We start from the raw sequence: 26,363 nt of genomic DNA on the forward strand, positions 1-26,363 counted from the left end.
CTGTTGCCATAAGTGGACTGATCACTTACTTTGTGATATAAGGCAACTGTTAAAAGGGAAAAATACTGATGATGATGATGATGAAGATGATGACAAGAAATGATTTCTTATCTTTGTACACATTTGTTAAAGTTTGATGTGAATCTCGGGCATCTTCCAGAGTGATTGCAGCATGATGGTGGAGCGGTTAGCACTACAGACTCCCAGATAGTAGGACCCTGGTTTTCAATCGCCAGCCAGCTGTGACCTTGCTGTGTGGAGTTTGCATTTCTCTGTGCATGTGTGGGTTTCCTCCCACAGTCCAAAGCATGCATGTAAGGTTAATTGGTAACTCTAGATTGCCTGTATGTGTTAATGTGAGTGTCATTGGTTTTCTGTCTATGTATGTCTCCCTGTGTTGGCCCTAAAATAGACTGGTGACCTGTCCAGCATGTACCACGCCTCTGCTCAATGACAGCTGGGATAGGCTCCAGCCCCTCGTGACCCTGAACGAATTAATCGGTAACAGATAATGGATGGGTCTACCTCTACCTCTGATTTACAACCTGTATACATAGAATTGTAGCAGCTGCTGTATTTGTGAGGTGTTCTGTGACTGTACAAAATATAGGTCATCAATGTTTGGTAAGTGTTCAGAGGCCAATAGCCTTCATTATGGCCCTTTGGTCGTAATGAGCCCTAAAAGAAAACTATATCACTGGAATAGACCCTTATAGTTACAGCCTTCTACGCCATACATCACCTTCTTTAACAGGAGGTTCAAATTAAACTGCTCACTATTTTTACAATGTGCAAGCCTGTGGAGCAAGCAGTCCAACAGCAACTCTCTGGGTATATCTGTTCAGTGAGTCCCCCTGTTTCCCGGCTGTCTCTCAGCCTCACTTGGTCTCCCCAAAGACTACAGTGATCCCATAGGAGCACTGTGGCTGGAACTGTGCGTTCCCCAGGGCCGCTGCAGTGTCAGTACCCTTGGTGTCTTTCAGAAGCCATCCTAGCTGATTACACACATGCAGATGCAGAGTGAAGGGAGGAAATGCATTCTGAATACATTTCCGCAAAGTTAGAGTGCCTATTCCCAAGTAAGATCTGCTGCAGAGAAATCATGTCTCAAAGTGAAGTGTTGAGAGCACTCTGTGTTTACAAAGTTTGGTGAGAGGAATGATTCTGTATTGTTGCATTTAATGGTTGCCTGACAGTGTCATGCAAAAATGAGTCCTGTCAACACAGGGCACAGTACAATACAGACAGAGCAGAAAGGGACTTGTTATGGTTGCTCGGGGATTGAATAAAACCCAGTTCATTTGCTACATATCATGTTTTGTTACATGGTTTCCGACAATTCCTCATATTTCACCCCAGAAGCTGGGAATGGCCATTTTATATCCTACCTATTTTCTCCACCTTTCAGCTTGCTTTAAGCTTGTCCGTGTCGTGATGGTGTTTTTCTCCTTTTGGAATTTCTCCCTTTTTGCTTTCAAGCTGAAAATCAAATCTATAAATCAAAGGCAATGGGAGAAAGAAACAGGGACTGAAGGGCGTTTAAATCCTTTCAGAGTTCCCAAAGCTTCAGAGAGTAAAATAAACAGGAAATTAAAATGGAGCTGGAAATGGTAGCAATCCCTCTTTTCAGAGGATTGAAACCAGGTGCATTTCTTAATGCTTCCTGCTGCTTTATATTCTGTTCAGTTGGGATCCTCCTCTCCCTTATTAATTTCCTTTAAGGACGGAAAGGAATCATACTCTTTGTGCTAAAAATGCCAACATTTTATAACTGATTCTTTCCTGTAAATTGTTCTTTGTATTCTGAGTCAGCACAAGAAGTTGTCGTGCTTAATGTGCAAAAAAGCTCCAAGGTGCTCTTAATTTGTATCCCATGTGGGCTCAGTATTTCAGTCATCAGGTTGAAGATAGCCTGCAACTGTGGCTGCTCACCTGTGTTTCACAGAAAAACTGCTGCTGAACAAAGTTGTTGGCTGACCTTCAGACTGAACCTAATTTGCATAAAAGCATATAATTAGACAAGGTCCACCCAGCACTGAGAAAACAAATTTGTTCACACTTGACAAGCACTGGCAACATTCATGAATGAGTGAATGACCACAATTTACAGATGTTCTAAACCTCTGTTACAATAGGCCACACTAACAGTTCGGTGGTGCTTAAGCATAGCACTGTTATGAGCAAAATGCAAGACTGCAGAGATGTTCTGAGTGACAACGCTAACATGCTGATTGTGTGGTTGTGGTTGTGTGTTTTTTCCAGTTTATCGTAAAGCAGAGACAGAGCGAGAGGAGTGCCCCTTTCCAATTTCTGAGTCGCCATCACTGTCAGAGAGAGAAGGTGGTAGATATTTGGCTTGTGATTTATGATTATGACTTTAAAACTTCAGCACAAGGAAAACTGAATTTAAAAAATCATTGTTTTTTTAAATAGCTCAGGTGGGACAGCTGTAGCCTCAGTTGGAAAGGCAGTTATCCATGGACCACAGGGTCAGTAGTTGAACTACCAGTCGTGCTTGGTTACATGTTGAAGTTTCATTTGGCTAGACACTGAACCCCGAGTTATTTATCGTCGGTCTGGTGAGCACCTCGCAGGGCATCGCCACTGTCATCAGTGTGAGAATGAGTGAATGAGCAGCAACATTATGAAGAGCTTTGGATTAAAGAGCTTTATAGGGAGATGATTCAAATTATATTCTTAACGTGCATTAATTGTTTGAGGTTGTTACTCTCTGTTTATGACCATGTGAGTTTCATATCAACATACATAAAGTTATGTATTTGCAATCTCTTACACATCCGTTATTAAAGATACAACCTCCAAAGTAGGTTTTCAAATTTCTGTATAACTCTATCTACTTTTCTTTAAATCTTGGTTCAATTCTAGACCCACCCTTGTTCATCAAGGAAACATAAATATATGAACCACATTTCAAGGCAATCCATCCAGTGGTTCACAACTGCCTTTAGACTTTGTACTTCTATATAAGGATCTGGATCCCACGAGTCTTTGCAGATAAATCAAAAAAAACTAATTGTGTTTTTCCTTGCAGAAAGGCATTTAAAAAGAATCGGAGAAATTTAATTGAAACCTGACAATGACACATTGAGATAAAATACATGACTCTCACTCCTACAGCTTTGTGGAAAAAGAGAGGCTATTACATTATGAGTCATGTAATTCTTTTCAGTCTCCTTGCAGAGTTCTAATGACAACTAAGCCTAACACTTAAACATGCAAGACACCCTACATCATCTAACTATTTTTTATTTTATTTTTTGTCCTTTCAGCTTATCCCGTAAGTTCAGGGTCACCACAGAAGATCATTAGTCCGCATGTTGCAAGTTCCTGTTGCAAATTTGTAAATTTCTACCTGCCGTGGGACCAGCACTGCAAGGCTGGGGATTGGCTGTTGGGCGTTCAGTGTCTTGCCCAGGGACACTTTGGCATGTGGTTAGGAAAGGCAGTGCACGAACACCTGACCCTATGGTCAGTGGGCGGACACTCTACCAACTGAGTCACTGCCACCCCTCATGGTCATCTGAATAATACTTCTTAGTAAACTAAAGATGCTTATAAATAATGTCAAAATTGCTGTTAATATTAAGCATCAATTTCAGGCAACAGGTCGGTAGTGGAGTTCTGGACACACACAAATGTGTGTTTAGCTCATGGTGCCTAGATCAATATTTTTTTCTTCATTGCCTTGAGTTGAAGAGTGTACAAGAAATGCAAAACTCAAACTTAATCGCATCAAAATGCTGTATGTAAAATGATACATCTGGTTCCGTCCTCCCAAAGACTCAATAAATTGCACGCCATCAAACTGACGTTATAAATCAAAGCATTCTGAGACAAAGGCAGGATTGAGAGGCATGATTTTCTTTTAAGTGGAGGCTCACAACTGAACCTCAGGCACCAAAGTCCATAAATTGCAGCATTAATTATTAACCCAAATCTGTTTTAATGTGCCAAAATAAACCCCAGTGGAAAAGCTAATGCAACTAGCAGGAAATGAGAAGAACAGATAAGATGGCCAGTGTGGCCAGTGTCGACCGTTTTTACATGTGAGCTGGTCTACAATGCGGCACAAGCGTCAAAAACAAGCCTGTTAGACTTTAGGGGCCATTGGAAACCATAACAGCATCTAAGTAGCAGAGAATTTCATCCGTTTGAGAGTGGAAATATGCTGGCAGGTTGAGCCTTGCAGACTTAATTGATGGAGGCCTCAGAGACACAGCAAATCAAAAACATCCCCTGTTTGCTCTCGGGTTGTGTTTGAGGAAACATGCGTGTAGAAGTTCACAAGGTGATACAAGTGATTTAAAGAACAATGAAAGCAAACAACAAACCATTTGGAGACGACCTCAGCAATCACATTGTGGCTGCAGGAATGTCTGTATATCATGATCACGGGCTGAGACCAAAAGCAAATAGAAATTCATTCCCTTCAGGGTAAGTCATTTTCTGCACAGTTCATTTTGCAGTAAAGGTTTTTCCTGCAATTTCTTAACTTGCTAGATACTCACATACTGTGTTATACAGCAGTATGCCGAATCTATTCTGATGGCATGAAGGCTGTTGTGAAGAGGGTTGAGGTAAACATCATTATTGCATTAATTTTACGTAGAAATTCCAACTGCAAACAGAGGAAATGTGAAACAGATGAGGTAAGCTTCAAAAAGAAGAGGTTTTACAACTTGATTGCTGAAAATAATTAATTTTTTTACTTCAGGAAAATGTAAAAATCAAGTTGAGGCTCTGATGACTTCCTTCTTCTTCCTTGCTTCTGTTATTTATTATTAAATAATTCATCGTGTTTTCTGTGGGGAGAAAAGTCATGCTGATACATGAACAAGCCCTAATTTTGCAAAGTGGGCGCTTGCAAGCATTGAGCAGCAACCTAGTTGCTTCCACTCTGTGTACATGATGCAAAACCTCAAACATTAAAATCTGTGCTTGGGGCAAAATATACCTCAAAACCACATCTAGCCAGTCAGTCAGCTGCGGTTGTTCTTACTTATTTTAGCAACTGGCTTTAATTCCACCCAGCGATCATTGGGGAGTCTCTTCAGGATGCACTCAGATCTCTTTCTTCATTTGACAGAGGAGGGGAGGGGAGTGTGCGAGATGAACACTGAAGCTGTCTTATTAGTTCTAAACTCTCCTGTTTAAGCCTCCAGATTGACAGGGGGGAAAAAGGGAAAAGTGTTCATGCAAGCTGCGCCATAAACAGTGGCAGTGATAAATATCTGCTGTCACTTCCAACATGACTCACTTGCCTGAGTCTCAGCATTACTGCACACAAAGGAGGCTGAAGCAGAGCAACCATACACTGCTGCAAAATCTTTATCAGATTACTGATAATAGATGCACTCTATAAAATAGCTTATATTACCAGAGAGTGAGTTGAAGTGGAACACTGTTCAGCACCGAATAGTGAATAATGAGCATAATTTTAGAAAAGCACACACAAGCACTGATGCAGGTAAAAAGCCAAACAAGCTCTCATTACTCTTCAAATGGATGGTCCATCCATGTCATTTAATGTAGGATTCACTTCTTATTCCTGTCCTTGTCTTCAAAGTGCCCACTCCAGACCAGCAAGAGCCAACTTAAAGCTGTCGCTCAGACAGTTAAGGAGACGTTTTTTGTTTTTTTGGGGGGGTTGAACTGAAGGAGCCAGGCATTGTCAGTCCTGCAGAAAATAGACTAAAAACTAAAACTGCTGGAAAATTAACAATGGGCCAGATACCAATGTTCATGCACACGTAGTTTTTGTGATGCAACTGCTTATTTTGCACTGCAACAGTGTATAAGAAGGCCCCTAGGCACAGAATTATTTAAAGTTGTGTGTTTTGTTTTGTTGCTTTTGTTTTTTTGTTTTTTTGGCCTTTGGTTTCTCTATGCTTACACCTATTGTTTTTCTTTCTCTGTGGTTGTATTTGCATTTATAGTTATTTTTCTTTTGTGCCTGTTCTTTCATCTAATTGTAGTCTTTGTGGGTCCACTTTAACTTGTTAAGCATCTCTTTATGGTCGTTCGGCATCTCTTTTTAGTCATTTTACATTTAGATTAGATTTTAGTCGTTTGTCAGATGCTTTTATCCAAAGCAACTAACAAGGGAGGTACAAAGAAAATCCCAAAATCTAAGTCAGGGACCTAAGACATTAAAGCAAACTGCTATAAGAAGAAATGTTTCAGTTTCATGAGATGTAGAAGGAAGCTAGAAAAGATATGTCTCTTTTTGTTTCGTGTCCAAGTGATGGGTCTTCACTTTTTAAAGTACTGTGTTACTTTATTTAATTTTTCCCTATGTAAAAGAAAAAAATGTAAAAAAATTTCTATGCTACTTGTTACATTTATTTTCTGTTACTCTCCAACATCTCTTGAGATGTACTGTCATCTAGCTGCCAGTTAAAATTCTATTAATCTAAGCTGGGGTTCCTAAGATCATCTAGTACATATCTGAATTGCACCAAAAGGCTGGCCTTCTTAACACCATTATTCATTACTGACTTAAAGGAAAAATGCATATTTAAATGGCATGAACTACATTTAATAAGCCCAATAAACTCTGTCTCATCAAACCCTGTCTTTATTTGACATGTTTAAGCAGTGCTTATACCTCATGGGGACTCATCATTTTGAGACGCTCAAATAATTTGTCAGTCTGTCTTTCTCTCAGAGTCAGCAAAGAGTGTCCGGGCTGAAAATGCTCTCCTCAGGTGCACTAGACAACATCAGAGTGCTGAATTTCATGGATATAGGATGTTTCAACCTCTTCATCTCTCAATCCAACTTCAGATTTTTAGTGAGTTCAGAGTCTTAAATCATTTAAAGACATAAATGTATTTCTCACTGGGGTCTGTTGAAAGTGTGACACTTTGTAGTCATTTGTGTCCTCAGAGCTTTTCCCATGATTAGAAACATGATTATTAAATTAAAAAACAATCCAAAGTAATATTACATTACTGTCTTACAGACAAATGTACTGTGATCGCAGTAACACATTACTTTGTGAATTGTTTTTAACGCTAGTCTTTTTGTTATTGAGCTCGTTTTTGTGGCAGTGTTCTCCAGGACCCATTCAGTTATTCATCTCTGGAAGGAACAATTCTGCAATATAGAAATACAGAGCGAGAACCAGCCTCTCTGAGTGTTATACTGGCATATATTACTGGATTAATAATAGATGAATAAAATAGATGTAAGTTGCATTTTTCTGGTGTAGTCGTTTGATGAGAAGCTGCTTTTAACTATCTTTTAATATGCTGAGAAGATTAAACAGTGCATAATATTTTAAACTCATGGTATATTTTGACAATATCATCCTGAAAAAGCAACTGCAAACTGTCATAAAGAGTAAATAGCAGTATAGCATTTCCGACTGAAATGTAGAGGAGCAGAAATACACATACCTAAATAAATGTACTTTCCTCATCTGCATATCCAGGGGACAGGCTAGAACTTTGTTTTAAAAGAATAGCAAATCTCTTTCCATGACCCTACATGAGATTGTCACCTGTTGAAATGAAAGGCTCACAAGGCCCCTGAAACGAACTTGAAGACAATGAATAAATATTCTGCATGTAGGTTTCCATTAACGCAGCAGCAGATTAAAAGCCAACATCTCCACTTTTACAAATGACTTACTGCATTGGCAATGAAGTCGTTCATTTAGCAGAGAGGTGCGTTCATTTAAAAGAGAACAGGAAACAAATGTCAAGTTGATGATAAATGGACAGAACTTACAGTTGAGTGCAAAAGTTTGCATAAAATATTATGTTGATAAAAACCTTTACATTTTTTGACCTTTCATAATAAGAGGATGCAACCTTTTGCACCCACCTGTATTGCACTTTCTAGTAAGACACTTTATAAAGGAATTAAAAGGAGTTAATAAATATTGTTTCAAAGATCAATAATAAGCCAAGAACAATAAAAACAACAAAGTAAGATTATATTTTAGGTTATGAGGTTGTGAAGGTCCTCCTGGCTGCAGGCTGTATTTGCTTTACCATTTTAACTTTTAAATTAACTGTCAGGACCAATGGACTTTGTGACCACTTATCTATTAAAAAGAGCTATATAGCTAAAAATCTATTTCATTAATTAATGATGACTCATAAAGTGAGAAAGTTATGACTATGTACAGCATCAATAACCATAGTCTGCATAATTCTGACAATGTCATTAATATTATAATATAATATAAGTGGATATTAAAAGCAAATGCTGAGAGTCATGTTATGTCTTTTTTTTCCTAATAGAGGATTAGTTGGAGCTCTGTTGCAAAATAAGAAATAGAATTACCATTAATGAGACTTAATTAAATCTTGTTTAAACATAGCCATAAGCATGGTTATGATTTTGTATCACAGAAGCCGTCGTGTTTTTATCCCCACAGGATATATAAACTAGATTTTACCTCGAGTAATTTAGATTGACTACCTCCAATAAATGCCAGACACACCAGGATAGAAAGAGGATTGGCAGCCCTTTAGAATTCCCCCATTTTTATTTCCCACAACAGCCACATCGTGTAGAGCACATATGCCACCAAACAGCATTTGCAACAACAACAAAATCTTATGACTCCTTCACCTTGCATTTAAACATTTTTCTATTTGAAGCTACCAAGCGGCATTGGAAACAGCTCCTCTAACATAATGCTCCTCTAATCGTGGAGCTTTTAAAAAGCTAATATGAGCACGGTCTCCTGTATGCAATAAGCCACCTTGTTTGTTGAAAACCCACCAAGTGACAAAAAAGCAGCTGCTATCTCTGCGGTCTCGAGGGTCTAGTTAATTTTAGAAAGATAATCTCCTGCAATATGCTGAGGGATTAAGACGTTAAAAGTCCCAACATGGAAGGTTGTACAGTCCTGGACTATCAGAAGCATGTAGTGAATTTGAGCAATTTGAGCAATAGAATAGTATGTTATCATGCTAATCAGCATGCAGATCAGGAAAAACAAATACCAGTTGTCCAATGATATATCTGTGTAATTTGCCAGTACCGCTCTGTCTGTGAGCCACAAATTATGATCATGATGACAGCAGTTCATCTTTCCCTATTAGCATTGTCACCCAAGGCTGTATTGCAGCACTTTCTCAAGAGATTACCTGCAGGAGAGGAATGCTACACTGAAGCAGGGGAAGTACTGTATATGGCTTAATCAATGTCATTTGCATATGCAGGATAAAACTAATCCTCATTAGAGGGAGGTTCTCCACCTGAGGCCCTTTTTTGTCCTTTCCAAGCAATCCTTCTCTTATTAAATGATCCCTTAAAAATATTCACCTTGCCAGAAAGAACAAAGCAAACCATCAAACTGTGTGCAGAGGGAGGGAATTCTACATGGATGTTTGGACATGGTATGAAAGTGTGACATGATTCAGAGAATAAAGACCCAGGCTTGGCTGAGCTAAATGTTGGGGACAGCACAAAGCATACCTGCTATAATGCTGTTTGGGTCTGGAAGTCAACCAAACAGCAAGTTCCAGGTGAATAACAATGTGTGGATTTGTGGAATTCAGGTTCAAAGTCTGGGAGAGCTGGAAAGCTTGGCCCGGCCACCTGCTTGCTTCTTGGGCTGCTGCCAACATTTTCAAACATGCAGCCAGGGTTAAAAGCCAGGGTTCCCCTGATTTTCCTCAGCTGTGCTTATATGCAATACACAACATACAGAGCAGAAAAATAAAAGCAAAGTATTCAAGCAAAGTGAGGATGGAGAAGGCCTTCCTCTGTCAGAGGGATTTGTGTCACATTAGAGGTATGTTGAGCAGGAAAGAAATAGGTTTCAAAAGATCCCTTAAGGCTCTGTATTGTGGAGACAACCTCTTCCCTCTCACGGGTGCCTTTCTCTGTGAGATAAGCAAATTTACACTGCCAGACATTTGCCTGGTGCTGGAGCTGCTTAAGAAGAGGCTTCATAGGTGGGCAAGGCCGATAAGACGACAGACTGGATTGGAGGGTCTGGAAACAGCACGAAAAAGATGACAGAAATCAGCAAGAGAGGGATCTCTCCCACCCTTTCAATTTTTCACATCTCTTATGCAAAAATCCGCAAACAGGATGAAGTTCGAGCAGCAGCGACCCACTCACCCTAGTGTAGATTGGTGCTCCTCTTCATGCCTCCTTCTTTATGGCAATATCTACCCCAGGGTGCCATTTGGCTGCCGTTCCTGGCGGAGGCTCATAAGAATCTCACCCTGTTTATAGGCTATCAAATGGATTACAAACTCATTATCAGCAGTGCAGTGTGGCCATGGAGGCCTGTTGTTTACACCACATTTCTACTGTGTCAGCCACAACTCCAAATTCCATGACAGGAGAGCGCAATGTGTATGTTTTACTATGCGTGCATGTGTGTGTGTTTGTGTGTGTGCGCGCGCATCCATGCATGCCAAACAGTATAGAGAGAAAAGTAGCTGCACTAAAGGCATGGCAGATATGGCTTTACACGGTGTCTTTTTTCTAAAGTTGAAGCAAAGTGATTAGCTGTTGTGTTTACCAACAGACTTAAACTAAAACCACGGCAGGGAATTACCTTCCAATTCAAAGCAGTAGTATATAAAATAAATGGGTATTACTGCTTTCTCTTTCTGCTCTACTTTTCTTTTTTAGCACCCTGACTGCAGTGGGGGCCCAGGGCCATGGTAATGTAAAGGCCTGGGATCCACTGCACAGAGACAGATGAGACCTTGGCTGCTATGACCTTGCTGAACTAATATTTCTCCCAGGCCTTGTCTGTGCCCTCATCATTAAAGGTGCAATGGCTATTAACATTGAGGGAATACTTCAAAGTCACAGTTTATTTTGACAGGACACTGTCTGTTTTTTTTTTTTTTTTGTCCTTTTGTCTTATCCCGTGAGTTCAGGGTCCAGCGGATCATTTGCCCGCATTTTGCCCTTCCTGACGCAACCCTCCCCAATTTCTACCGGGCTTGGGACTGGCACTGTATGGCTGGGGATGGAGCGGGGGATGGGGTTGTTGATGGGCTGTTGGGGGTTTTGTGTCGAACCCCCGACCCTATGGTCAGTACGCAGCCACTCCACCACGTGTCAGTCACGTAGGTAGTACATATAAAAATAAAACAAATTAATTAATTAACTACTAATAACTAATTTAGACAGTCTCTGTGTTGCAGCCTCGTTTTGACGCTAGTTTCCCATTCTAAGCACAGATAAATGGCAAGACAGAGTTTCTCAGCCATGTTTTTAGATTTAAATAAAAGGTCTAACGTGCCCCCAATTTCTTCCAAATAAGTCTTACCTAAACTAAGAAAAATATCTTTGTAAAATAATCGAATTATGGTTTATATCAAACTTATCTCATATAATTAGTTTTAATTTTAAATGTGGTAATAGAAGAAATGTAATTAAATACAAGGCATCTGAAGTTTTTCCACCAATTAACCATTAAACCCATTAGCATTTAGCTATTTTTTTGGCTGCATGTTAGCTGCATGTTCCACATGTCAGTTTATCATGTTTTTCTCATGGGCAAGTTATTCTTTAGTTGCTTTGTGGGTTTTTAAGCAGAATACATTACAGACATTAGGAATATATTGCAATGCTGAGGTAGACCCGGAAATATAGTCTAGGAAGTAATGCAGCATGTCACCGTTACTCAATGCCAGCTACTAAAAGAGAGATAAGAAAATAATCAAAACAGAGAAGCAAGGGCCAACTTCAGCCAGACTGCATTGACAGATGGGCTCCCACTTTTATTCTTTGGTAACCCTTCTCGCTTATTTTATCCAAACCAACAAACGCTCTTTCTGTTGCTATGTGCTGGCTTATGAAAACTATTCAGTCTTTCATAACCTTCCTGCTACTTTGGTGCTTAGTATACAATAAAGCAAAAGCACACGCTGAAAGCCCAAACTCTCTTATCTCCAGTTCCTTATCTCTCATTAGCTTTGGCCTAGGATGAGTACGGTGGGTTTGCAGGGGAATATAATCTATTGAAATATGGTTTCATTTTAGATAGACTTTATCAGCTATCAACAAAGCTATTTAAATGTTGATAATGAAGAATAATGTAAATCCTCCAAGTACCGTGGCATAAACACAGCAGTAGAGTACACAGCAGGTGGTAATCATTGTGTAATCACTCAACACTCAACAACAGTGCACATCTAAGCCTCCGAGCCTCCGGCCACTCCCGCAGCAGCCAAGCCCCTGAAATGTGCTGTGCTTTGATTGTTCTGGGATCTACGCAATAAGTAAAACCGCCTCATGGCCTTGTAGCCAGATTGAATTGTGAAAACATGTTGCACCTGGTTCAGTGAGAACGGAAAAGAGAAGCAGCAACACTATATGATGGTTGCAATCTTATTGGAAATCTGATAATGATATTTGGTGAACTTAATGGTTGCCTTCTGCAGGCTACAATAAGCCTCACTCGATCCTGTTTTTGTATCCACTGTCCCCTGCCCCAACTCTCTTTCATCTTCTTCCTCACTTCCACAGCAGGCGACTGACAGAGACGCATGATATATGGTAGCCTCTCTCAGTTTTAAAACCCCTGGCATCACATAATTTTTCCTATGTATGGATTAGAGAACAATCTGTTAGATCACTCCAGGTGATTAGCACAAGCCTGTCCACTTGTTGTGTCTATTCTGGCTCAATTATCTTACTATTCAGCTATGGAACTGCAGTTCAAGTGGTAGGATTCAGTGTCCTGCTCAAGAACGTTTTAGTGGGCTCGTGCTATATGTTCAAAACGTCTCCATACATGAATGTCCAATTACCCAGTTTGCCCACAGGAAACATGTGCATATAATGTTGTATCTAATGGGTTCTAATGGAGTCATGCAGACTTTCCTAAAGGACAGGGTGTTACATTTAAAGCTATAGCTATCTGCTGTTATAGATGAATTTAAGAAGAGATATATTAGTTCTTCCTTCATTTAATTCAATTCCTTTAATTCATCACTTCTTCTGAAATACCTAGAGGCTTTCAAATTACATTGGCATTTTCACTGTAACACATTTGCAATAATTAACAGAGCTAACTTTTTTATTGTGGTTAATAATGGAGTAGAAGATAGCATTATTGAGCTACACATTAAACTGCAGTCATTAAACTGACTTTGCAGAATGCACCAACCCAGACTACTAAGCAGAACTGTGGAAAGGTCAATGTGATCATTACATAATTTAGCTGAAGAACAATTACGAAATGGTCTAATAAGAGATTGATTTCTGATAAGAAGTGTGTAAGTGACACCTCCTTTTCTGTGGAGCTAATAATTGCAGAAATGTGAAATGTGAAGATCCAGTTTGTGTCCTGTGTCCCCTTCCAATATTTGACTAAAAATCTAAGCCAAGCTATAAAATAAATAAATGCTTCTTTTAGACATCCTTTCCAAAAAAAAAAAAAAAAAACACCAAACAAAACAAAAAGAAATTTATTTCTACGTATGGAGTATAAAGTGAAAATGAAAATTTTTTTTTCAAAGTTTGGTATTTCGACCACTTTGCTAAAAATCAGTCCAATTACAGCATCTTCCCTTGTGTCCCTATTTTACACCTTTTAAGGAGGGGGGGAGGTTTGGAATGGTTCCAGAAGACCAACTCTCTGTTTTGCTAGCTTCAGCACTCAATAGTTCCATGATTAAAGCCAGCCATGTTATTGATTGAAAAGGAAGAAGAGTAGATCCAGAATCTTTCTCTCCAGTTTCCATCTGTAAAAGTGGTGAAAAAGCCTCCTTTGACCATGTCTTGGCAATATAGGTGGAGCGGGCCTCTCCTGTTGGACTCAGTGACTCCGGCCATGCTCTGTTACCTCATCTCATCAGCTGGGAAAGTATTTGTGCTTGTAGCTCCAGAGAAGGCAGCCACGAGTTAAATTGAGTTACCTGTTCAGAGATGGTTTCATTTTCTACGGATGGCCCAGGAAATCCTTGATGAAACTGCTAACTGCCCATCACCCTTCATGTCCCGCAGTGTCTGTCTGGGCACAGAGCAACGAGAGCAACACCGACGTGGCTCAGGTGGCAAAGACAGCTGGTTGCAGGATCCATCACACTCAATCTCAACAGTGGATTGCAGTCTGAAAAACCTGCTCCTCAAAAGACGTTGCTGTTTCTTTCATGGTTGTAAAACAACATTCTGGTTCTCTACTCTATTTATTTTTTTAAATATATGTAATGATTAACAACTTGCATAACCTTTCTGACTTATTCACTGATTCTCTCAGGTTTGTGCATTCTTTACAGAACCTCACAGCAGAGGATAAAAGCAATTTTCTGCATTCATAGTCATGAATGACATGCAGCTGTCATATTGGCAATAAACTCCCTAAAAAAGAGAGAATGATTAATTTTAGTGTTTGGGTTTATATTAAATCTCTACATTATATATATTAAGCCATATTGATTAAGACTTAATGGATTTTCTGAGATACGTCAATCAAGTTATACAAAAGGGGAAGAGGCTAGAAGGCTGGCTATCCATCTCAGTTGATAACCACAAGGCACAAGAGATGAAAGGCAGAGAGGAAAGGTGTAAAGAAAGTGATGTGGGGAGATAAGAGTTAAGAGGATAAATGAAAGGAGCAGCGAATGAGAGGAGAAGGGCCAGGAAGCAAAGGGAGGCAGCTGGAGGAAGGTTTAGTGGATGAGCAGGGAGGAGGGAGAGAAAAGAAGACATGAAAGCAGGAGTAAGAAACAAGAGGTGACAAAAAGGAAAATGAAGAGGAGGGGGATGAGAAGATAACAGATAAAAGAGCAAGGGAAGAGCAGACAGCCTGCCACCCCACAGCCACATCACACAGTTTACTATGTTCTGCCCCATAATGTTTTATAGCACAATCACTGATAGCACAGTAGTCTGTAGTGATCTCATTTCACAACCCATATCCCTCAGTAATGTGAACACAAAGGGGGAAGCAGAGCCATTAGCAGTGTCCAGTACTCATCTACTGCTACTCATGCATAATTGGCTTCCATTGAGGGAAGCAAGAAAGGGTAAACAGCAAGCAATCATATTAACTCCTGTGAGTCCTAATTGAAATCCGTTAACGGTCAGCCCTGATAATAGAGGGTGAGGCTTTTCATACCCCGAGCCGTCTTTCACGGACGCGCCTCTCTGTGCACAAACATCCATGAAGACGTGTGTCGACATTAGAATCAAGAGTTACGCTTTAATAATGTGCGATTTTACATCAGTGAGAGATTTTTTAAAACAAATTACAGCCCTTTACTGGATACACACATGCACGTAAACCTCCAGCAAATAAACAACTTGTAATTTTTACACTGGTGTTGAACAGATTAAATAAAAATACAAACATTAAATTTGTAAGATTTAGAGACACATAGGCAAATTTATTTCCTTTGATCACATTATTTAAAAAGTGACTAAAATTGCTAAAATGCCATTATTTTTTTTCAATGTCCTCAAAATTCCGGTCAGGCTACACTTTGGACAGAGCCAGATAAGCCCTTTTCCTGCTAGTGCCTGACTTTTATTATGGAACAGTACCCACTGGCAATAGCTTCATATTTCCTGCAAAGATATGAAAAAAGTATTGATCTTCTCATTAAATTATTGGCAAACTAGTGAGTACACATTTATTTTTTTCCAAAATGTTAAATTACTTCCTTTTGCAGTGTGTACTCAGGACCTTTAGGCCTGCTATAGTATTTCTTTTAGACATATTTGTAATGGTGGAAGAAGTTCATTGAATGGTTTTTATTTTCCAGTTGGGTCCTAAACCACTAGATGGTGTGCTTGCCTCTCACAGTACACCATATCCAACAGATATGTTGAGTAAAGAAAAGCTCCAACTGCAAAAAAGAAATAAATACTGTCTTTGAGAATGCAAAGGGTGTCATTATGCAACATATAAAGCCACTATCTCACCAGGTTCAGAGTAAAATATTCTCAAATAATGTATTGCAATCAGTGTGATTATAGAGCATATGGAGCGGAGCAGCGGCTCATCACGAGCAAACAATCTTGCACTGTCTGAAACTTCTTTTCAACATAGACCTCATCTAGAGTGCAAATTCACCCAGGGAGCGAAAAGAAATAGAACTCAATCCTTTGAATCTTTATCCAGGCACTGACTCATTCGTTTCTGAGAGCTTGGCTGCCAGCCACACTAACAAAAGCTGTTGAAAGGCAGAATAAATACTCAACAAGGGTGCGTATGTTCAGATTCAAGGGTTCATAGTTGGCAGACAGAGGTTATGAAAACCCTTCAGCTGCAGAATTTACAGAGTTGCTGTTGGATATTTCAATGCATTAATGTGACAGTCAGGCTCGCTCGTGTCTTGTCCACCCCTGTCATTTCATGAAATATTTATTCAATAATAAACATGCAGCTTGACACTGTTTATTTCTCTCTCTTCAGTTAAAATTACATTTCAAACCATATTACAGGATGTTACTGAAGTAAGATATAAAGGAGTAACTTGATATGAAGCTAATATGGATATTGTAACATAACACTTGTTTTTTATGACCCTAGCATTCATTTTACAGAGAAAGAAGAGAAACAGTAGCCTTAAATAAATTTCTGCATTCATGCATTTCTGCGCTTTAATGCTTCATTCTCTCATCTGAGAATTTAAGATTTATGCTATAGACACTGAGCTTCACTGCTTCTCAAGGGCAAGGTAAGAGGAGACATCCCTGTGCTGCTGTGTGTTCCTGATTCTTCTTTCGCCCCTCTTCTCTGCAGCAGATGGTAAAGAGAAAATCATTTTCTGCTGGGGGCAGGATGCATCAGGGTCAGAGTTTAAGCTTTGAGGTCCACTCTGAACGTGGCTGATTTGATAAGACTATTTTGCTTACACTGGGTCAGACCAAATATATGCAAAAAAAAGGATTTGTAAAGCAGCTTGATTTAAGGCTTCCTAATAGATTAGGGAATTTACAGAACAGCATGTGAGAGTTACACAGTCCCATTACAACAGACCCATATAGCAATATGCAGAAACAAACCCACTCACAGAAAGATCTGTCGACCACACTGAGTTAAAAAAAGGTTGAAAGAGATAAAGAAAATGTTGATACTGAGATTTTAGATGACCTTATTTTGCTCGAACTACATAGTATTCTGTATGATGGGAGGCAATCAGCAGAAAGAGGCAGAAGTTTAAGTAAGTCTGCAGAGAAAACCAATCTCTGTGCCTTGTTTACCTGCTCACACTCTCTATGAATAGATCTCTGTGGAATGACAACTGATTGCACTTGAAAAATAATGGACCCTTTACAGAATGGAAGTCAATACTGAAAATAATGAGAACCTGAAATGTTCAAGTTATGTCAACAGCAACAAAATGGGAGCTGCTTGAAAGAAATATGTTCCCTGCACAATTATACTGTAGCTAAAAGCAAAAGCAGGCAATGGCATCACACTGGCAAGATTATACACCTTATTTAAATGCCCCATATGCTTATATTCTTCTGAACGCAGCAAACCATGAATCATTACCAGCTTATGCAGATGAACACACTGGTTTATAGGTCTTATGTGATCCATTTACAATTAGCGACTTAAAAAACAACACATGATCAGAGCAGTCCATTCAACTGAAGTGTTACATATTACCCAAAAACAATCTATATAACATGACTATTTTAAAAAAGCTCTCTGGTTAAAGGCTTTCTTCACAGTATGACAAAGGTCAATATGTAGGAAAAAAGACAAATTACATTGGGGCCATTTGAGCCATGATATAAGCCCACATAAACATAACACCTACAAGGAGTGTCAGTTCAGAATCCTTTTCTTACATATCTCAAATGTACATGTGTGGGCGTATATATTTCTTACATGTTCCAACCAAGCAGATGACTAGCCTAGGGACAAGACTGTGTATAATGCCACAAAGCCAGAAATGGTGATAGCTGGTTCATTTTAACACAAATACCTATAAACAGGGGTTTCTTAGCCTTAATTCTATTTTAAAGACTAAACAAGAACACTGTAAGAGCAAAGCTGTACATCCAACATTCCCCTTCAGCTTCCTGCATTCACCTTCTCTTGACTACACATCTGTTCCTATCAGTCCAGCCTCTGAGAAGTGAGCCCTGTCCAGTGAGCCTAAACCTACGGGGAATCAGCCAGGTGCCTCTGCAGTGTGGTGAGTGAGGGAGTGAGTGGGAGTCAGTCAAAGCCCCAAGCACTTATAGTGAGGGGGGTGGAGGGCTGGGAGTAGCAGTGAGGAGGTGGCTGCTGGGAGGCAAAGCTAATTCACTGTGACAGAAATCAGAGCTGTCAGGACCACCATGACCAAGCAGCATGGACAGCATATATCCAGTCAAACCCACAGCTGGGGAAGGAGGGATGTCAGGGGCTTAGAATGAAAAGGAGGAGATGTACCACATAAGGCACTTAGAGAGAAAGAGAGTGTGAATGTGTGTGCAGGGCAGGGGGCAAGCAACATCAATCCACTCAAAACCACAAAAATAGAAACAACAAGGTAAGAAGGCACACAGGTAAGAAGAGACCTTCAGAAGGGAAAAGACTTTCAACACAGAAGCCTTCAAGATACACAGAGAGATGAAGAGGGATGGACTGGATTTGCTATACCCTAGAACTCTCAAAGAAACAGGTGCATTTACAATGATAAGTAAACCAACATCCAGACAGAGTTACACACACAGAAGAAAAAATAAAAAAGTGTTGTAGGAATCACTAAATTTCATTCCTCTGGGATAATTGGGGAAAGGTTACCGGATACCATATGTGTTATTCATGAGGAAAGCTCCTAGGTTCTACTAATCTGTTAGTAAGCAATAAAAGTTTAATGAAATAGAATATTAATAGAATATGTGAGAAAACTGATATTGTTGAGAGAGAAAGAGATAGAGAGAAGGAAGGGCAGCCACCAACATCATTACTTAATAATGAGAAAGGAAGAGGCAAGGCTGTTCTCTAAATGACACAAGGAAGGAGGAGGGGATTGTGGCGGATTAGGAGAGCTCTGTGCTGTTTGTTATACATTGCAAAGCACTGCAGGATGTTTGCTGAGCGGTACTCTCATTTGGGATGAGGAGAAAGCCAGTGAGGGGACCTTAAACTTGGCAGAGGAGAAAGACGAGAATATAGTGCGTTATCCCTCAAGCAGCTTGGGAGGAGCAGGATCCAAGAAGAAGATAAGATTCACACAACAATGTTGTGAGTATTCATTGATAGTTTTTACAACTTTGAATGAGAAAAAGCAAAGCAAAGTTAGAGCATCGTGTTGTTGCTAAGCAGCTTTCTTGTGGATTGAAGTGCTTTTTATGCTTTTTTTGGATGGAGGAATGGGATAAACAGAGTGAGCCAAATTGCTCACTTGTCTGGAAGTGGTTTGAACTTTTCCCCTTTCTGCAGGAAGTCAGTAGTGGCAAATCAGTTTGAAGTGTTCTCTGATAATGTTCAACTTCAAGTCACCTATACAAACAGAGAAAAGTTATTTTAAAGAGCAGTATTTCGCTCTGTGCTCACGACTTTGAAATAAAACAATCAGGGGTTTACACGTTTCTTGTTTAATGTAGAATGACTGAACCATCACAACTAACACAACATCTGATGTAAGACTGATGCAATATTATTTGAATCATTTTTAAATAAAAATTCTGGTTTCTATTATATGTGAATATTTTCAGTTTTTGTCATTGTAGATGATAATACACTAAAATTATTAGGGTCTTGGACATTTTGTTATACAAAACATTTTCATATGTGCACCAATGTATTTGAACACCAATGTTCATAATTCTCAATTGATTGATCAAGAAAAATAATAAAACGGATTCATTACTGCACTTCACTATATTAATTCTGTGTATATGCTGTAGAGCATTCCTAAATAGTCTGTGTCTGTAATTCAAAAGATGAATTATATGACTTTTATGAAAAACAGATACAGGCACACAGATCTGTGGCTGTGACACTGAACTAATTTATCATATTGTACTACAGATACTAAGGCCTCCTCCATGGCATTAACCTTGTAATCATCTCATACATCTTTTGTAAATGTCAAGGCAGCTGGTGGGTCATAAAAGAACACCTTTTTAACATATCCTGTGGTTTCTCATTTGATTGTTATCTAACCAGGGACAAATGCAGGTATTGGAACCCTTGAAGTATCCTACTTCCAAAAACATGACCTTTGGACTGTATCCAGGCCCTCTCCTGGTGCTTCTCTGTCTCTTTTGTAGCTCTGAGGAGACCTGCCCAGCCATGTGCCTCTGTATGTCTGACACAGTGAGCTGTAGCTTCAGCGGTCTGAGCAAGCTACCTTTGTCTCTGCCCTTATTCTCTGTCACCCTTGATCTCAGCCACAACAATCTGTCCTGGCTGGGATGGGGCAGCTTCAACAACATGTCCAGACTAGAAAACCTCCAGATAGCGCACAATCAGCTCAGCAAATTACGCCATGGTGTGTTTCACAACACCACTGGCATCAGGCACCTTGACCTATCCTCAAACAAGCTGCGAGTGGTGGAGCAGCACTACTTCCAGGGGCTGTGGAAGCTGGAGGAGCTCCTTCTCTTCAATAATAAAATCGTACAGGTGGAGGCTGGCACACTAAGCAGTCTGAGAAGTTTAAAAAAAGTCTACTTCAGCCTGAACCAGATCACACACTTCCCATTCTTCTCCATACAAGACCATAGTCACCCCTTCTTGACCATGCTCGACCTCTCGTCCAATCGTATGGCTCGTCTGCCCTGGGAAGATTTGAAAGCTTTGCCCGGGTTGGTGCAGCGGGGGCTCTATCTCCACAACAACTCTCTGATCTGTGACTGCTCCATGTACAGTGTGTTCTGGCATTGGGATCTGAAGGGTTATGGCTCTCTGAAGGACTTCAGGGATGAGCACACCTGCTCCTTTAATGGGGACCACCGATCATCTATCCGGTTCCTGCGACACACCCGTGTCTTCCACAACTGCACTTTGGACAAAACAATCTCGCAGCCTCTGACCACGCTCCTCTCAACCGTGTTTGTTTCAGAGGGAGACCCGGTGCATCTAGACTGCCCAACATCTTTGAATGGCACTGACCTCTCATTTACATGGCTCTCTCCCAGAAAGGGCTACATCACACAGGATAGCATAAATGACACTCTAATTCACCTGTTTCCTAATGGTACACTAGAGATTCAACATGTCAAGGTGAATGACACAGGTCCGTATGTATGCACAGCTATGGATATTACACAGGCACTCAATGCAACGTGGGAGGTAAATGTGACAGTGCTGCTGCCTGAAGGAGAGTCATTCAACACTGGCTACACAACATTGCTGGGCTGTTTGGTGACCATGGTCCTCGTCCTCATTTACCTCTACCTGACTCCATGTCGCTGCAGCTGCTGTAAACAGCCCAAACCTCCAGTTATCCCCATTGCAACGTACGACCCCAGCACCTTAGCTTCAATTTTCTCCTACTCTACGAGAGATCAACCCAAAATCCAAACTAACAAGCACGTGGCATTCATGGAGCCAATGATGAGTGACGAAGGAAATGAATGGATACCTGAAAGCTGATACTGAACTTTCTTTTTTTTAATGCAAAAACAGAAATTTTAGGACAAACCGAAATTCCCTACTCAGGAATTAGCATGTAAATCTTATTAGAAGTTAGCTGTAACACCATAAGGTAAAAAGCAATATGATGTCTCTTTCCTGACTGTGAGATGTATAAAAAAAAAAAACCTTCCTTAACACATAAGTCAATATATCCAGTCTCAGTTCTCCCCTTTTCTGCCATCTGGTCCAGTAGTGGAAATAAAAGTTTCAACTTTAGTTTATTACCTTCAATGTACTGTACTGTACCTACATTGTTCAATCACAGTAGTCATTATCAGCCCTAAGAGTCACCTACTAGCTTTTCTGTGTGCTCAGGCACAGCATTACTGCATCTGGCTCTAAGTTATGAGTGTAACACACCACAGGAAGTCAGTTGACTCTGTGTCCCTTGGTTAAGTTGATCTCAGCGATAGCACTACATCAACTGAATTTAACTTTAAATACACACATCATATCTGTTACAATATATAGTAGCTGTAACTTGAGTAACCTACAACTATACAAACATCTGTTCCCTGTTTCCCATTAAGTATTCACCCCTATTAGATCAGCTGCCTGCTCAGCTTTTATTATGGAGCAGAAAATAGAGATGCATCTTGCACTGATCCATCATAAACTGTTCATACCTTTTACAAACTTGTTGCATTTATCTGGCAACAAAAAACAATGACTTTCTATCTGTGCTCGGCTTATCTCACAAATGGTAAAGTACAGAAATCAGGAGTGTTAACACACCAAAAACAACAATAGCAGCAACTGGACAGCTCTTCAAAGTCACCATCTCTTTGATCAAACACAGAAGAACACTTTGAACACTGTGGAACAAACACAACCACAAAATCGGAACTGAAGTGACAAATATTCAAGCAGCTCTTACACAAACCCCGGAGGGAGGCATTAGGTTGTATACCTTTGTTTATTTTTAATCCACTGTAATGTGCTTCAAATGCACACTGCAACAACAACAACACAGCTGAAAGATGATGGGAAAGGGCCTGCATGCACTGCCATGACAGCGCATAATTGTACGGGATGAGAACAGTCAGTGACCAAAGATAATATAGAGTGATGGAGGTTGAGGCAACAATTTCTTAATTTTTCAATTCCATGTCCATGCACCAATGATGTTTTGAGAGTGACTAAAATTGCACTGAGATTGAAAAGGATTACATGTAATCCTTCATATAATGTCAAGGTAACTGCACATCTCACAAAGGGGAACATATCATTAGAGAAGAAGTCTTTGATTATTTCTAAATCACTAATTAAAACTTGACTCCTTTCAGGCCCAAAGAGAATAACATTGTTGTGCAACTTGAATGTGAATTCATGGACAAAAAAATCTAAAATCAAATGGTCGGCCGTGCATGACACTGAGACAGATGAGCTTTTTGACAGCAGAGTATCATTACTACTAAACTCTCAGGGATTAAGCAAAAAGCTGTTATAAAAAAGAGCCCTGTGTTGTAATGCATCACTCTGTTTAATCACATTATTAGTGACTTTATATGTTTGGCAAATTTTTAAATGGTTTCACAGTGGTAAACAACATTTAATTCCTTAACAATGATTATGCAATATGCAACTATGTGGCCATGTGATGTGCCATGTTTTATCATTCTGTGATGACCTGTTGTTTTACAGAGACATTACATGGGGTAATGAGTTGATGGTTAGGGTTTAGGAGATTAACAAAAGGATAGAAACCAGGTGCTTCGTCAATTTCAGTGTTTTAAAATCCCTCTAATCTGGTTTTGCTCCCTGATACAGCACATATAGCTGGGTTGGGATATATTGTTTCTGGTATGATTAGCAAACAGGTTAAAACAAAAAATGACACATAATGTGAGCATTTCATAAAAGGCTTTCTATTCCAAAGAGGGTCTCCTGTTGACCCTGGTTATGCAAGCACACAGCTGATTTTGGGATCAGTCTCAGATAGGATGAGTAAAGCTAGTATCCTAATGCTATTAGGTATCTAGAATTTTATTTTAACCTTGTGACAGTAAGCACTTTACTAAAAATGGGAGGCCTTAACAGTGCATTTAAGAAAAATAGGTGTAAATTATCATTTTGGACTTTTTTGTTTCTGCTCATCTGAAACAGAAGGTGGTGTGTTTCAAACCACAGAGAATTTGTTTGCTGAAATCAAGACAATTATAGCACTCATAGGTTCACGTGTGTTAGGGCTGTTTTTTCGAACCTTTGGTTATGCAAATTAGGACAGGCAACAAACTGCCTTATATGACATGTTGCTTTTTAATAAAATTTGGATTTTCTTGAAGTTACTTTAGAAACATGTACTTATACATTTATAGACAGCCTTACTAATTACATTAATTGCCTAACATCAGAATTTCTAGTCTACACAGTAAGGTGAGACTCGGCATAGCTTAGTCTTTCTGCTTCCTGCAAATTATACTGAATCGCTCTAACAAATTACACAGATGTAAAGGAAAGACCTCTTGATGCTTGAAAAGATGCCCTTCTCTGAAGCAAAACACTCCATCAAGCTTCAATTATAGCTTGCAGTTCCCTTTCTAGATTAATTGTTTTCCCCAGTTCGGTGGGGCTCCTAGGGATACAAAATCATCTTATTTAAGAATCTAATTACTGTGAAAGGGGACTTTTACTCTGAATAGCACAAGTTGAATTGCTTTCACTCCTGGATGGCTGCCTTGCCTGTCAACAGGGGCTATTACTGAGCTGTCAAAACAGTCATCAGGCAGGAGTGGATGCATCCAGCTGTGGCAGATACATACACATCTTTTAGACATTGTACCACCCACATTTACAAGCTCATTGAAGGTCCAATGGATACCATACCACCTAAAGCCCTTATTCATTCTAATTGGACGCTCCACTTAGAATGTGCTCAAGAAATTCACACAACATTTATTTCCAAATCCACCAGAGTACTATACTACATTGTATAACTTTTTTAGGCTCTTGGCTGGTTAAAAAATAGGCTTAAATAATTGTGAACTGCTATGCAGCAGGCAACAGAGTGTTTATCCTACCTTTACACTGAATTTAAACCCAGGCTGTTTTCTCACAGCAATACGAAGCGGCTGGACATCTACCAGGATTCTGGTCTCGGTTAGATCCCTGTGGGGAACACTGCACGTTTCCTCATGAATGAGTATTTAAAAATGAGTATATGCAGTAATAAAGCTATGATCTACATATGAAGGACACTGATTCAAAGTGTACGTTTTATACCATTGATCCTGGGCACTTCTCTGCAAAATCCTCTTGTCTTTTTATTTGTCTTTGGTGTTCAGTCTGTGTCTAGACAACAATGAAGCCTGATAAAATACAGCTCTACCACGTCCATTAAAAAAGATCTTTACTTTCAGAGACAGTATGGGTGCCCTCTTTACAATGTCTTATAGTGTCAGTGATACTCGATAATATACTTTATGGCAGCCTGCCTTTAGAGATGACAGTATCATTTGCTACCACTTTGGTGCAGCCTGATATCCAGATTGAAATATGAAACTGTTTCCTGACTTTTTCCAGCTTCAGATTATCATGTGGTTTTGAATCATATTGCCACTTGCCAGAGGTTCATGTTCCCTTGGACTATTGTTATCCCCTGATTTTTCATTAACAGGTCCGTGTTTTCATTTGGTTCATGACCAAATAATCCTGAAACTATATGTCACTCTCATCAGCCTAATGTGTACTTTGTGTTTAGTACTAATTGTTCTTAACACACTGACACTCTGTCTATTTAACTTAAAGCACCACTGTATACAATTCCATTGAACCATCAGCATGTCTGTAGTCTGTCATATCTATTGTGATATGGGTGATGTATATCTTTGGATATATTTCTTTGTTTCACTTTCATTGTTTTATTGTATGTGTCTAACCACACCCCTTACCTGGTCATGCTCTACTCTGAGGCAATGTTGTCTTGTAGGCTACACGCTAAAATAATTCAATACCAATGAAAACAAGAGGATACTAAAAATCTCAGGTATTAAGGCCCACAACAAGAGAAATAGTACTTAGTTACGTCCATATCAGAGCAAAGCTAAAATGTATTCTTGCCTAAAGCCTAACGCCTTGCTGAGGTGCCTCTTCAGGAAACATGTAAACACTTAAACATGTCTACAGTCTAGAACATGAACTGTGCAGCAAGGGAATATGCTTTTCTTGATCTGGTGTTTACTTTTCTCTGTTTGGCCTTGTCCAAAGAAATATGTTTTTATTTTGAAAGATGGAATCAGATTAGTGCGTGTGCGTGTAAGAATGGCTGGCTTCACACAGTGATGGAATAAGAATTCCCATATTTTTAAGTACTCTATTGAAGTACATTCTGTACGTACTTGAGTTTTTTTGACAGTTTTCTTTACGTTATTTACTTATGAACTTAACATTTTTATTAAACTAACCAGAAGCATGTACAGTAACTAAAATAGTTTCAACAGAAAAAGTGGCCTAGTATCAGTAAATAATTATAGTATTATAAATAATTCCCAATGAGTATATGTGTGATGAATATATATTATATAATATATATTTCGCAATAGAGCAATTCTAGACTCCATTTTTTCTTATGTAGAAAAGTGTATATCAATGCCTCATCCATCAATATGGTACCAATATCACATTGTGATGTATCCCAAGAAACATCCCCCTCATTAACAATGATTATCATGTAAAAATACCGTAGTACTAAAAGTCCCAGTTATTGTCACATTAATATTTATGGCATTATTAGTGAGCTAATGTTGCATTAATGTTTTAGCATTATTGTAGGGTTGTAGCTGGTGAGTTTCCTTAGGCTACTTATTTTATA

At 39.4% G+C, this 26,363-nt stretch overlaps 1 protein-coding gene across 1 annotated transcript; it reads left to right on the forward strand.

Annotated features, from left to right (window-relative positions):
• Positions 1–20,086: 20,086 nt before the first annotated feature.
• Positions 20,087–25,308, forward strand: LOC137138989 (amphoterin-induced protein 3). Its single transcript, XM_067525591.1, has one exon. It carries the CDS (start codon positions 20,087–20,089, stop codon positions 21,509–21,511), a length of 1,425 nt encoding a protein of 474 aa, XP_067381692.1. The 3' UTR covers positions 21,512–25,308.
• Positions 25,309–26,363: the final 1,055 nt, after the last annotated feature.

This window comes from Channa argus, chromosome 13, assembly GCF_033026475.1.
Source record: "Channa argus isolate prfri chromosome 13, Channa argus male v1.0, whole genome shotgun sequence".
Classification (NCBI taxonomy): Eukaryota; Metazoa; Chordata; class Actinopteri; order Anabantiformes; family Channidae; genus Channa; species Channa argus.